Raw genomic sequence first — 14,629 nt, forward strand, 5'->3', positions numbered from 1 at the left:
ATACAACAAAATGCAGTGCATCGATTGCCCTCCATACCAATATGAAGATGATTTATCCTCTGAATGTCCTGATAAAGTTGAACATTTCAGTAATGAACTTAAATCTGAAATCAAACCTTAAGTGATTTGGCAAAGCTTCTTAATGTTTATAACTCTGCACTAGCTTCCAGTGTTCCCGATCTGTGCACTGCCTTCTGTTCTTTTCTTATTCTTCCCATAACTGTTACTACAGGAGAACAATCTTTCCAAAATTCAACTACCTCCAGTGTAGTATGATTCAGGTCAGACTTATTGGTGTTAGTCAAATAGTAGCATCCTTGTCAGCCCAGAAAACTACAGGGAGTCTGCTTTCTGTAAAGAAGAGGGTACGTAGTTACTCATTCTTCTTTTGAATACGCAAGTATCATAGGGATGTAAACTGCAATCTATGATAATTCATAGGTACACGTTCACTATGGTTTGATTTAATTTTTATTATTTAGGTCACTTTTTTTTTTGCAACTTTTGGCTAATCGTGATGAGGGTAATTAATGATGAAAATATAATCACAAAAAACCCTTGTCCATGCTGGGATTTGAACCCGAAACCCCTAGCATTGTAGGGTGCTGCGTAACGCATTCTGCCACGGATATTGGCACACATTTGACTTGTATAATTATTTCATGTGTAGTCCCAAGTAGCTATTCTAAATAATTACTTAAATTTTTCGGATGAAATTTTTGTTTCTGACTGTTAGCGGTGGGATTTTTTTCCTTGCATTCGGGCCCTTGACGATTTTGTACAGGACTGCATGAGGTGTTTTATGTGACATAATGAAATATCTGAAATCATTTTTTTCATAGACTTAAATTTTAGTACAAAAATGGATTGACTTTCAGATTCAAATTCTGTATTAGAATGATGCTGCAATATTATTTTGGTGAATAAAATCTGAAATTTTATTTTGAAACTTTGAGACTGATGTGGGTACAAAACCATCAGTATTGCCACTTCTATGTTTGAAATGATCTGATGGTTTTGTACAAACAAAACGTAGGATTGTACGATGCAAACCATCAGTAATTGAAACCACTCCAGTTCTTTTTGGGCAGAAAACAGTCTGAAGTGTTGCAAGTGAATTGGCCGAAATCTCATTTCATTGAACTGTTGATCAAATGGTTAATTCTAATTCTATATGAGAAGTTAGTGTTTTTTGAAATTCCAGAAAAACTTACGTTCAGAACAAGCCAATGCTTGAAAAACTGCAAAAACATCATATTATTAATAGTGACTTTTTCAATACTTCATTGAATGAAAACATGAATTTTCTGTTGCTAAATTGAAACTAAATTTACGGATGGAGGACCAACAGTGTTTCAGCAGCACTGCCTGCTGACATCACAACATAATTTGTAAACCTGAGCTCTACCATGAAAACTTGGAACTATCAGACGAACTCAAACATGGAAGTTACGATGTTCATGGTTTTCTACCCACACCAATCCATACACTTATTACACAAAGTACAGAATTGTTACATTACGGTAGACATTTTATTAGTGCAATGCAGGAATTATAAAGTTTATTCTTTCATCCCACCAAGCAATATTCTGGGAATTTTGTATAACTTCCAGGATAATTCAGACAAACAAAGAAACTGTGCCTATAATTCCATACTAATTTCCATGTTGAGTTGGTTTTGAGGAACTACCACCTCATAATCATTAGTTCCAGATTTGAGTCCCATCCTGGGTATGGATATTCTTTGCGAGTGTCCTTTCATCTAATCATTAGAGGCATGCATATTTAGTTTTTGATGGAAACCCAAAATGTGAAATAACACTGTGATGTTCATTTTTCACATTTTTGAAAGGTGAGAGATGAATTTTTGTACCATGTTTTGTCATGAAATGATGTGAAATACACTGTAAAATCCCAAAAAGAACTCTTATACAGGAAATATAGGGTTTATTTAACAACACAACACTATCTGAAGTCTGATTTATCCTGTGAGTTATGCAAATCATGGAAAATTGATTAATTCTGCTGTAAATAGTCTCCTTTGCACAGGAATAAACTTATTACTCTGATAATTACACAAATGTACTATTAGAAGGGTAATGTTTCTTTTGTGTAATAAGTGCAGTTTTGAAATCAAATTGTTTTTTTTTTACCATTTTAACACCAAAATGCCAACTTTTATGCTGCTTTTAATCCCGAAATGTGCCCAGTTTTTGTACCGAAATCTTGATTTTTTTTTATTCATCATAAATATGTAGCTCTACTAATCATCATTCATCATCAATATTGTGATTAGTTCTAAGTGGGAGAAAAGTGTACATCAAATAGCAGAAAATACAAGAACATTACATTGCGTGATCTCGCATGTCATAAAATTTAATTGTTCCTTGTTATTGCTTATGTTTGCTTTCATTTTAGGTCATCTTTGGATGAAATCTCACAGTCAAGGCTCTGCAGAAGTACAGCGAAGGGTGTGTTTGGTGACACTTCACAGAAGAGTGATGATAATTTGTTATCCAACATATCAGAGGTAGATGATATCTCAGACACTAACGAACTGACCAAGTCCAAGCCTAAAAATTTATTTTCTGCCAGTTTGCTTGGAGATAAGGTGGAAGCATCAAGTTCTTCAGCGACATCTAGTCAAGCACCACCGAAAGAACAGAGTGGACCAAACAAGCCCGAACCTCTGCAGGAGCCAGAGGGGGTTCCGTTAGACGATGATGGATTTGAAAGCCTGAACGGCAATGCATCGAGTGATAATGGTGACGAAGCAGGAGGAGAAACGTCAGATATCAAAGACGAAGCCAAAAGTGACGTTTTAGAGGCGAAAGCTGGACTTTCGTGTAATTGGAATGGGAATGCGAGTCCAAGAACTAACGGTTTACGGGTGGATGTGTTAGGTGATGAACAGTGCCATACTAAACAAATTGGTGGTGTTGGCAAATCTGATGTAAAGCAGCAGTGTTGCTTAGAAGAGCAGGATTCAGGCAGTCAATCAAGTTGCATCTCGCAGTATTGTAATGGTTGGATGAAGAAGAAGGAAGATCCTTTTAGCAGCAATAATGAAGCTCTTCGGGAACGGAAATTAGGTATTTATTGTCCTTATGATTTCTATTTTATGTTTCTCTTTTTCACTTATGGCATTTCATGGTTCAGGTTTGTTCAAAATGAGTGTTAGGAGAAGGTATAAAGAAAGACCTTGGCTTACATATGTGGAGACCCAGGTTTGATTCTTAGTGTAGATGATTGCAGGAGGAAATTTTCTAACGGTGGCCTTTCATAAAGTGACATTGGTGCTCACTCACCTCTGATTAGGGGAAAGGGTCTTTTGAGAAGGCATCCAAAAATCAACCTTACTTCTGTATAAGCATAAAATCGAAATTATTAATTTACTTACGTAAAGTGAATATATAGTTGTCCAGTTCCTGTCTACGTGTATCAGTATTAGGGTAACCTCACCGGTTTTAACGATTTTAATAGTAATTGAACATATCTGTTCCTGTCAACATGGAGCTGTGATAGAGTAACATTATGGGTTTTAACATTTTTTATAGCAGTTTTAACAGTTTTACCATGTTTTAGTCATTAGTCATTCTAACAATCAACCTATCCATGCATATACCTTGATCCTTTCTAAATGACGAAGCTTTACGTATGCACGTAATAGCGGATTTCATGACCTGAAGAAGGGGGCAGTTGCCACCGAAACATCGTCAACGACAACTATATACTCATTAACTAATTTTGATTTTATGCTTATATAAGATAGTGAGTAAGTCGCACGGAACCAAAAATGAACTCACTTCTGTAGTTTTGCAGGCCAACAAGATTGTGCCATCTGGACCTACGACCAGTATAATGGTCAGCAAGACTGTATGTAGTCCTGTGTTTTATCAATGCATGTGCTGAATGCCCCTTTACAGCCTCAGCTTTTAACATTGGTAATGAGATTCTATTCCTCAGAGACAGATGGTGATTTTAGTTATGGCAAGAGGCTGTGATAGGTGCAAATAGCCTAAGTGCTTATGCACCCACAATTTTAAATTTAAAGACTACTTTGAAATTATTCGTAACTGGAATGTAGAGAAGCTGGTGCAATGACTCCTGTTTGAAAATGGCCTATTAGTAGGGGCCTCGATTTTTTTTTGTCACCCCACAATTCACGTTTTTATTTCAACATGCTTTTCTGCCAAATACACATAAAATTAGACCTTCATTGTACTTTTAAACTAGTATTTTAATTTGTAGGTTGAATGGCCTGTGCATGTTTGTGACAGTTTCATATGGTGAAAGCTATTTTCCATTATTTCTAGCACAACAAATACTGATGTTATGATTTCTGTGTGATGGTAGGTGCACTTTCTATCTCTGCCAAAGCCACTTCACTTCTCTTAGTAACGCAAAATGTTTCTCATTTGACAATACTGAGGTTGAGGCTCTCTTGTGACAGTAGGAACACATACGATTCTCGGTGGAGTAAAATGTTTCTCACACGGCTGCAATGTGACGATAGATATGCACAATCGATCTCCATCAACACAGCACCCCTATTCTCGTTGATGTAATTTCTCGAACAACAAATACTTATGTTACTGTTTGAAGTAGGTTCACACTGAAACTACACCCACTCTGCTTGGTGATGCAAAACATTCCAATCGAAGGTGAAAAATCATGTTAAGCTTCCAACAAGTTGTTTCATGTAGCTATCAGAATTATTATCTTCCTACATGTATCATAATTTTTTGGCGGAGAAAGTTTTGGAAAACGTGTTTGTTATACATGCATAAAAACGGCACATTTTATTTTTACACGAATGTTGGATTGTTTGAATTTTTCATTTTTAAGCGCAAAATGTATTGAAAATCACCAGACCACAAATCAAATTTATGCTAAATGTGCGTTATTTTGTGATTTCGAATGCATGAACAATGTGTTTAAAACATTTCAAATGCATAAACAAATGTGTTTAAAACATGTCACTACATATACATATGCACTTTTTGCAACAATTAACATTTTCCAGTGTTACTGCATTAATGAAAAATCAAGGTCCCTACTTATTAGTAGTTTAAGCATGCAGAACTTGACCGTTAGTCAGATGATAGCCACAAGGACAGAAACATGGGCACACTGTTGTAGGGCACCACCATCGAAGAACAACATGCTGTAGTAGACAACATTTGCTTGAAATTTACCTTCGGATGTTGTCTCAGTACAAATTTGCAAGCACCATGAATGGGTAGAAAGGTTTGAAGCAGAAGAACAAGTTTAACTGATGAAGGTCGATGATCTGTTCACCCATGAACATCATACACGTGAACCGACAATGAAAGGCCTTAATCAGAGAAGACTGACAGATAATGTTGAAAAGTGGCTTTGCATTTGTTTTTCAGCTGTGGATGTACATGTACCATAGGGCTGGATGATAGGATACTGTGAAGTTTATGCTCACTAGGTTCCCAACAGAATACTGATCTGCACAAGGAGCAACAGGGATTACAAGGCATTGTAAACCAGTTTTTGAGACATTATGCATATTGTCATAGTGTTAATTGCCACCATTGATGAGACATTGACATAACATATGATCTACTTTAGCTGAAGAAATTGCATGGGATGTTTGCTTGACCTTTGGGCTGGAAGGATGCCTCTATGGTTTAACATGGTGGCAATGAGAGTTGGTGGAATACTTGGCATAGATTTTCCTAGCCGGGGGATTCCTTTCCCCTGCATCTCCTCACTTTGAGCACTGTTTACACCAATTTCATAATTCATTGATAGCTATTTTTAATATTTTATATTTTTAACATAGCAATTTTAATCCATAACTATGGTAGATTTATTTATCATTGCAATAATATTTGTAATTTCTTTGAACACAACATTTAATTGGTACAATGTCCAATAATCATTATTTGTATTGGTGAGAATCTGTAAGAGTAATGTTTGGCACTTCAAAGCGTTATCATTTCACCCCTAATAATTTTGTAATTTATCTTCCAAAACATATTTTCAATCATCTGAGCAGGTATGCCAATGTTTTGCCACTTGTAACATTTGTTCAGTGAAAACAAGAGTGACAAAGTTACAGCACATACTATCTTTTATAGTCCAAATTTTCAGATCAACCTTGGTCCTTCTACGGGGATGGGAGGTAAGTACAAGACATGATAAACAGGTTAAAACAGGGTTAAAATTAGTCAAAATAGTTTAAATGCTATAAGAAGTTGATCACATGATTATGCCAATGGAATGGTCTGTCGTTTCCTACAGCATTCAGTGAAATTTTCAGTTCATTTGAAATACTAATTTTGTTGCAATTTGCTTTGTAGATTTTGTATCAGTAACATTTTCCCCTTTATTCTTGTTACAGGTTCACATTATGTACCTGGTCATGAATCTGACCATGAACAGTCGGACACTGAAGGCAGTGATGACGCACAGGCAGCAAGGTCAACAGTTCCACAAGTTAGTGTAAGTCACTTAGATAGTTACTTATGATGGTCGTTCAGGGGTTAAAGGGGAGAGAGTTTACAAGACCTGTCATTCAGAGGGTAATATGAGGCGCATTTAAAAAATAAGAGCAGATTGATTATATCAAAGAAGTGTAGAAATACTGTATTAGTGGTTACAAACACATACATATCTATTTGATTTCACACCATAGTCACCATTATTTTCCAAGGATGGCTACTCACCGGAAATTGTGCATGAATTATTGGCTACGGGAATTCTGCTTGTTTTTTTCCGTGGATGTGAAAAATTGCAACTTTTATTAATTCAAATCCCATTCAGTTTATACATATTTATAAATGCTCTGAGGAAATTTTTTCACAGTTTCACTTTATTTTTATCGAAGAAGGAAAATAAAGTTGCGTGAAAAATTAACAGAATTTTCTCAATCCGTTTACTTTGTTGGTGTCCTTTGCAGAAGAATCTATTTAACAGGTAAAAAAAAAAGGTAAAGTGTTCCCCTGTGCATAGCACCACGCCATGAAGGCGTATAGGGGGTGTGGGGGTAACGCCCCACACTTTCTTGATCCGGTCGTGAGTGGGGGTGATGTGATCAGCATCACGCCCCTGACCGCCTTTACCCCCCAGGGTTTCCCCCAGGTACCCATGTTATTCGACGCTGGGTAGGCGCCGGGGCCGCTTCCACCGTTAGAAAAGTTCCCGGATTTGATCTATTTAACAGACGGGAGATTAATGCAAGATTACATATCTTGAAGTTGATTAGGTAAATTTCAGTTTGAAATTGTTATATAATTAACAATTTTTCATAGATTAGTATATCCCGTAACATTTGTGATTTGTGTTTGGAAATTTGAGCGTGAGTATGTGAAATGGCAAATGTAAACTCTGCACCTTAAATTAAAAATTTAAATATATATTATATTTTACTTAAATATATATTAAATTTTATGTATATTAAATTTTACGTATATTAAATTTATTCGATGTTCAATTGAATTGAATTAGAATTTTTGGATATGTGGGTTTCACACATGCCCTTTACGTTGTTTATATATTTGTGTGAGTATGTGTGTAGGTGGTGAAAGGCGCTAATACGTAAGGTTGAAATAGAGAAAACATGTGCTGGTACCCTTGGAATTTTTGCCTTGAAAACTGATAATTATACTTGAATTTTATTATGCCCTCTGCATAGAAGTTTGCTGCCTTAGAGTTGGCCAATCCAATATTGCCATTTTCAACACCTCACTTTCTTGAAATCGTTGAGATGTAAGCCACTTTTTGATGTACAGGAAAATGTAAAAGTCACTAGGTGTAAGGTTTGGACTATACTGGGGGAGTGATCAAAAAGTTACCATTCGAACCTTTCAATCATCTGGAGAGTGAGGGCAACAGTGTGTGGTCTAGCATTGTCATGGATAAGAACAGTTCCTTAAGGGAGCATTCCACGTCGTCAATTACACTGGTCAACAAAAGAAATAATATATTTCTGGCATGGACTTTTCCAACTGTTTTAGACTAATTTCAGTGTGCTGATTCTAAATCTGATCTCAGATTTGCTCTATCACATCTCATTTGTATGCTATTGGCAAATCCCATTTTCAATGATTTTACCCGGAATTGACCGGTGGTCACTTATGATTACAAGTTGTTGCGAGTCAGTGAGTGCTTTAGTGATAAAAGATGGTGTTGTATTTGTAGGATAGTGTGTTTATAATATGATTTTATGTAGACATCAACATTTATGTCATATTTTTCATCTGCATGTCGTGATCTAACAATGGCTACAACATTCGGAAGAAGGACTTGCCGTAATGATGCAGATATCTTGTGCTACATCTGTGGCAGTTTCACTTTGAGGGATCAAAGGCACACCATCAATACCTTTGTCAAGAAGGTGTATCTTGCCCACATTAATGTACGACTGGGAGACCAAGACAAATATTGGGCCCCCCACAAAGTGTGCAAGGCCTGTGTTGAAACTTTGCGATCATGGTCTAAAGAAAAGAATGCTAAGCTGAAGTTTGGTGTGCCAATGGTTTGGTAAGAACCAACAAATCATTTGGATGACTGCTACTTCTGCCTTGTCAATGTAAAAGGTTTCAATAAGACGAACAAACACAACTTACAATACCCAGATATCCCATCTGCCAGACGACCAGTTGAACACTGTGAGGAAATACCTGTGCCTGTATTTACTGAGCTACCAGAGATTGATGTTGAAACCCTCACTTCACCTGCTTCTACAGATGATGAGAATGATGCTCTGACCGAATATACGCTATCTGTTGCAGATTCTGATAAAATTTCTCTGTTTAGTCAGCCTGAATTGAATGGTCTGGTAAGAGATTTGTATTTACCAAAGCAGTCTGCTGAAGTGTTGGCTTCCAGGCTGAAAGAGAAAGAACTACTCAGACCTGGTACTAGTGTCTCCTTTTATCGAAACAGAGAAGCAACACTGCGAAAGTAACAGTTGGGCTGAAAAGTTCGTAGGCTGACTCATAGATGGCGTTACTAGAATTAAATCCATGTGATTTTTACTTAGTACGAACCTTCAAAAGATACGTGTATAAATTTCACAGCTGCCGGATAATTATTTCGTGAGATATAGCATTGTGAGTGAAGCAGCTTTTGTTATTGTGAAAAAATGGATAAAAAAAGAAATTCGTGTGTTAATAAAGCATTGCTTTTTGGCGAAAAAAAATACTGTTGAAGCCAAGGCTTGGCTTGATAAACATTATTCGGACTCTGCACCAGGAAAATCAACCGTTGAGAAGTGGTTTGCTAAATTTAAACGAGGCGAAATGAGCATCGAAGACGATGCACGCAGTGGATGCCCCAAAGAGGCTGTTACCGACGAAAACATCAAAAAAGTCCACAAAATAATTTTAAATGATCGTAAAGTGAAGTTGATCGAGATAGCTGAGACTTTAAAAATATCAAAGGAACGTGTTGGACATATTGTGCATGAATATTTGAACATGCGAAAGCTGTGTGCAAAATGGGTGCCGCGCGTGCTCACAATCGACAATGCACCATGTCACAAATCAATGAAAACGATGGCAAAATTATATGAATTAGACTACGAATTGCTTCCCTATCCACCATATTCTCCAGATCTGGCCCCCAGTGACTTTTTCCTGTTTGCAGATCTTAAAAGAATGCTCGCTGGAAAGAAATTTAGCACTGATGAAGAGGTAATCGCCGAAACTGAGGCCTATTTTGAGGCTAAAGAGAAATCGTACTATAAAAATGGCATCGAAAAATTGTATGACCGCTATAATCGTTATATCGCCCTCGAAGGCAACTATATTGAATAATAAAATCGAATTTTGTCAAAAAAATATTTTTTACTATGTTAGCCTACGAACTTTTCAGCCCAACTGTTACTTCCATTCAGACGGTCAACTTGTTTATTGTAATGATGTTGAAGGGCTTCTTCTGAATATGGGACTGCCTGCATATGATTCAAGTGAATGGAGACTTTTTATTGACAGTAGTAAAAGGAGTTTGAAATGTGTGTTACTGCACAACAGAAATATATATGGTTCAATCCCAATAGGACACTCTGTACGAAAGAAAGAAGAGTATGCACACATCAAAACAATTCTGGATAGATTGGAATATCATGTTCATGGATGGGTAATTTGTGTTGATTTGAAAATAGTTAATTTTCTGCTGGGGCAGCAAGGAGGTCACACCAAATACCCTTGTTTCCTCTGCTACCGGGACAGTAGGGCTACATTATAACTCTGGGTTCAAAGGACCTGGCCACCAAGAATCAGTTTGACGCCTGGTGACAAGAACATCAAGAATGAGCCTTTGGTTGATAGGAATAAAATTATATTTCCCCCACTGCACATAAAACTTGGATTAATGAAGCAATTCGTCAAAGATCTTGATCACACTGGAGACTGCTTCAGCTATATTTGTTCAACCTTTTCAAGTGTTAGTGCCAAGAAGAAAAAGGCAGGAATATTTGATGGCCCTCAGATAAGAACACTCATCAGGGATCCACACTTTGTTACAACAATGACTGCGGCAGAGGCTAGGGGGTTGGAATGCATTCTCTGATGTGGTGCGGAACAGGAAAGCGGACAACTATGAAGAGATTGTGGAGGAGATGATCTTGAGTTTCCAAGCACTTGGATGTAGGATGAGCATCAAGGTTCACTACTTACATAGTCACTTGGCCGACATTTCAGAGAAGTTGGGTCATTTGAGCGAAGAGCATTTATATGCAGTCACAACTGTGCTACGACTCATTAAATGTTTGTTTCTTTGTTATTGTATATTGTATTTTATCTTATTCTTATTTGTATGTCTGTTTAGCTCTTCGTAAATGATCATAAATGTGCTGTTTTTATTGAAAATGCAATATTTGATATCTCAAAAACCTGATGTGATAGTGACCACCGGTCATTTCCGGGTAAAATCAATGAAAATGGGATTTGCCAATACCATACAAATGAGATGTGATAGAGCAAATCTGAGATCAGATTTGAAATCAGCACCCCAAAGTTACCTTAAAACCATTGGAAAACCTTATGCCAGAAAATGTGTGTTGACCAGTGTTATGCATGGCACATCTGAGTTTTGATACCATTTCACAGTACGCCTGCATTGTGATTGTTTTCCCTGGCTCCATGAAATCTGCCAAAAGCACATCTTATTGATAACAGAACACTGTTGCCATGACTTTTCGCGCAGATGGAGTTTTCTTGAGCTTTTTTTGCCTTTGGTGGGTGTGAACGCAGGACACCATTGCTGTACTTTTACTTCACTCATTACATTCGAACCATACACAATTCTCGGTGAATTTCAGCAGCATTGTGACCTTTGATGTTAAGAAATCTAATCACAGACCATACTTCTCAACTAAAAGATTGTGTATTCGCGCAGCCATTTTAACATGCTCTAACTCACATGATAACTAACAGCTGACTAGCGGAAATATGATTGTTAGGTGGCCAGTGGACCAGTTGATGTTACCTTGCAGGGGCAATCCGGTTGCCAGTCACTTTTTATAAATAATCTGCCCTTTCTTTTGAAATACACCTCGCATTCAGAGTCTGGAACATGTGGATATGAGAGGGGGTCCAAAAAACTGCCTTTTTTCGTAGTTAACCTTGCTAATTTATGATTTTATGCTTGGAATTATAAAAAAAAGGTAAAGTGCTCCCCTGTGCATAGCACCATGCCATGAAGGCGTATAGGGGGTGTGGAGGTAATGCCCCACACTTTCTTGATCTGGTCGTGAGTGGGGATGATGTGATCAGCATCACGCCCCTGACCGCCTTTACCCCCCAGGGTTTCCCCCAGGTGCCCATGTTATTCGATGCTGGGTGGGCGCCGGGGCCGCTTCCATCGTTAGAAAAATTCCTGGATTTGTACCGGCCGGGGATCGAACCCGGGACCTTTAGCATGGTAGTCAGACGCGTTACCGACTGAGCCACCGCGGCTTGGAATTATGTCAACTCTAATTCCTATCAGTAATGGTATTTGCATTGAGATACTTTATGAAGGAAAAATATGATTTATTTTTTTCGGAAATACGTAATCATTCTGTGTAACTTGCTAAAGACATAATTTATTCAATATGACATTTTGGCCGATATCTGTAAAGTATGGATATAAAATTTAGCAATATCAATAACAGATATTCTACCAATTTGATATAAAATTCTAAATTTTCCTTGAAGAATCACAATAGTTCATAACTCTCCTTAATATTATTGTTACCAGATGACTGGAATGCAAAAGAAGCTGCTGCATATTTAAACATTTCCTTTTTTAAAAAGCTGGGTGTGGAGATTATGCAACGTGACACCACAATCGCAACTCTAGGGTATGGAGATCCGAATTTTCAACAGGGCCTCCCCGATGGCGCAGTGGTAGCATCTTCGCTTTGCAATCATGGGGTCATGGGTTCGATACTCGGCAGAGGCACAAGTGGTTCGGATCCCACTTTAAACTGTAGGTCCAGTCCCGATTAGCCTTACTGTGCATAAAGTGGACGTAAAACACCAAATCAACCAACCGAATTGGCAACACACTGCTCCTTGCTTCAGCTAGTCAATTGGAAGCACGAGTTCTCACCCAAGTATCAGGATTAAGGTGATCCCCAATCTATCAGGAAGGTAACCACCGAGCAGCACATAACGTCAAATAATATCAAATGTTATAATAAAAAGGTCCAAAAACTTTAATCAAGAATTGCATGCATACATACTGATTCACACAAGTTAAAATTATAATTTGTTGGGTCCCGCTCGTTCGTAGGCAGTGATTAGCAACTTATTTAACACGACAGAATCCGCTCTTCGCCTTCACCGTTAATAGCAAGATCTCAACTGCTTACTCCAAGCGTGAGGCGCAGCATAGCAGATCCTTTTTTACAATCCTACAAACTCATAACATAAAAATAACACAAGAAAAGCTAATAATGAATATGTCAGATTATTGCTAAATAGTGATAATAAGCTTTGGTTATGGTTGGCAATAATTAAGAATGCCAACATGGAACTTTTGACTCCTAAAATAAACAGTCAATAGGATAATGTTGTATTATTGAAAGCGAGAGAGAATTGCTTTGCTATAATGTTATAATATTGAACCAGATAGAAATAACGAAACTGATTTTATAAAGTAATTCACATTTGCCCTTGCACATAAAACGATTAAATACAGATTTAGTTTACAGATTTATAACGAAGACTAAATTACTTTGATCTTGTCTATTGTTGGGAAATATCGATATTAGGTAGAAATGTGTTTAACATGTACTTAAACAACAACATTTGCATGAAAGATAGAAATAATCCTAGCCATCTTGGGATTTGACAAATAATGTAAACGTTGCATAGACTAGGCAGAATAATTATTAGCCTATATAATATGAATTGATGTTGCAAAAATATGTGAATAATATAATAGTCCCTCTACACTTCTGGGAAACAATGACGAAACATCACATAAAATAAAAACCACTAAAAATAACTGTGTAACATTATTGTGCATGTACAAAAAGTGGTTATGCGAACTTTTAAGAACAACATATATGTATAAGAAGTGAACGTCAGCTGTGTTTTTGCTATGAATTTAAACAAGTCTTAATTTGTTATTGTAATATGTAGTATTTGTTTTAAGCAATAGGACACTAAACACAAAAGTTAATAAATGAATTTACTTTTACTAGAGGGAGCGGCTTCTAACTCGAAGGAAAGGATCTCAGCCTTTAAAGGTTCGAATCTTTCAGCCTGCAGAGAGCAGCTACAATAGCAGTTGTGAAAGTGATGGGGAGCTAGTGTCACCTATTACTCCTGCTGTTGAAGTAAGTAATAAAACGTCACCTAATTTACCTTTACATGTATGGGGTCCAGAGTTCAATACCTGCTGGAGGCACATAGTGTTTCAGGTCCCACTTTAACCTGAAGGTCCAGTCCCAATCAGTTTATCTGTGCATAAAGTGGACTTCACAAATAAGAACGCAGTTTACATCCATTTTTTTGGTATTGCCTTCTCATTTTTTAATATGAATTATTGTGTTGCACTGAAAGAATAATATGCTGCAGACTTTATTATTGATATTTGATTAGTTTTTCATGAACTCAAAGTTGTGCATTAATGTTACAATTGCACACATACTGACTTTTTATTATTTTCATAAATTCAAAGTAATACTGTATTATTTGCACAAGAATCATTATTGTGCTTCATACTGGAAAATACATTGCTATTCACTATATATTCATGAATAACAAATTGATTATTGTTATAAATGGTTCACAAACTTCTTATTTGCTTCATTAGATCCAATGCAGTTGGAAGAAATTCTAGAATTGTTGATTGCGTAGTTTGCTGTTAGGCATAAGCGTGAGTAGTACATAACTATATTTTTTAGAACCAGTTTTTAAAGACAGAATAATTCAAAAGTTTAAATAGCTATTTTATAGTGTTTTTCATAGCATGATCATCCAAATCACACCCTTTTTACTTATATTTTCGAATCTTGAACCTCAATTAGAGGGTGTTCTTGAGTTGCTTCACATCATTTTTCACGATCATGTTCAAATCGGAGCATTTTCATAGCCGCAACGAAATCTTCCCTATGAATTTTTTTTATTTTGATTTTTACTTCGCAAAAGTTGTGATT

General features: G+C 36.8%; 1 protein-coding gene across 6 annotated transcripts in view; it reads left to right on the forward strand.

Moving 5' to 3' along the window:
- The window catches only part of phtf (putative homeodomain transcription factor), an 87,203-nt gene that overhangs the window by 14,679 nt on the left and 57,895 nt on the right, over positions 1 to 14,629 (forward strand). For all 6 annotated transcript variants that reach the window (XM_083115290.1, XM_083115289.1, XM_083115287.1 and 3 more), the window contains exons 7-9: positions 2,419 to 3,092; positions 6,377 to 6,477; positions 13,673 to 13,807. In XM_083115290.1, the coding sequence (XP_082971416.1) occupies positions 2,419 to 3,092; positions 6,377 to 6,477; positions 13,673 to 13,807 (910 nt within the window). The remainder of the gene's footprint in view (positions 1 to 2,418; positions 3,093 to 6,376; positions 6,478 to 13,672; positions 13,808 to 14,629) is intronic.

The sequence above is a fragment of the Lepisma saccharinum genome, chromosome 30 (genome assembly GCF_977018435.1).
Source record: "Lepisma saccharinum chromosome 30, izLepSacc3.1, whole genome shotgun sequence".
NCBI classification, from domain to species: domain Eukaryota; kingdom Metazoa; phylum Arthropoda; class Insecta; order Zygentoma; family Lepismatidae; genus Lepisma; species Lepisma saccharinum.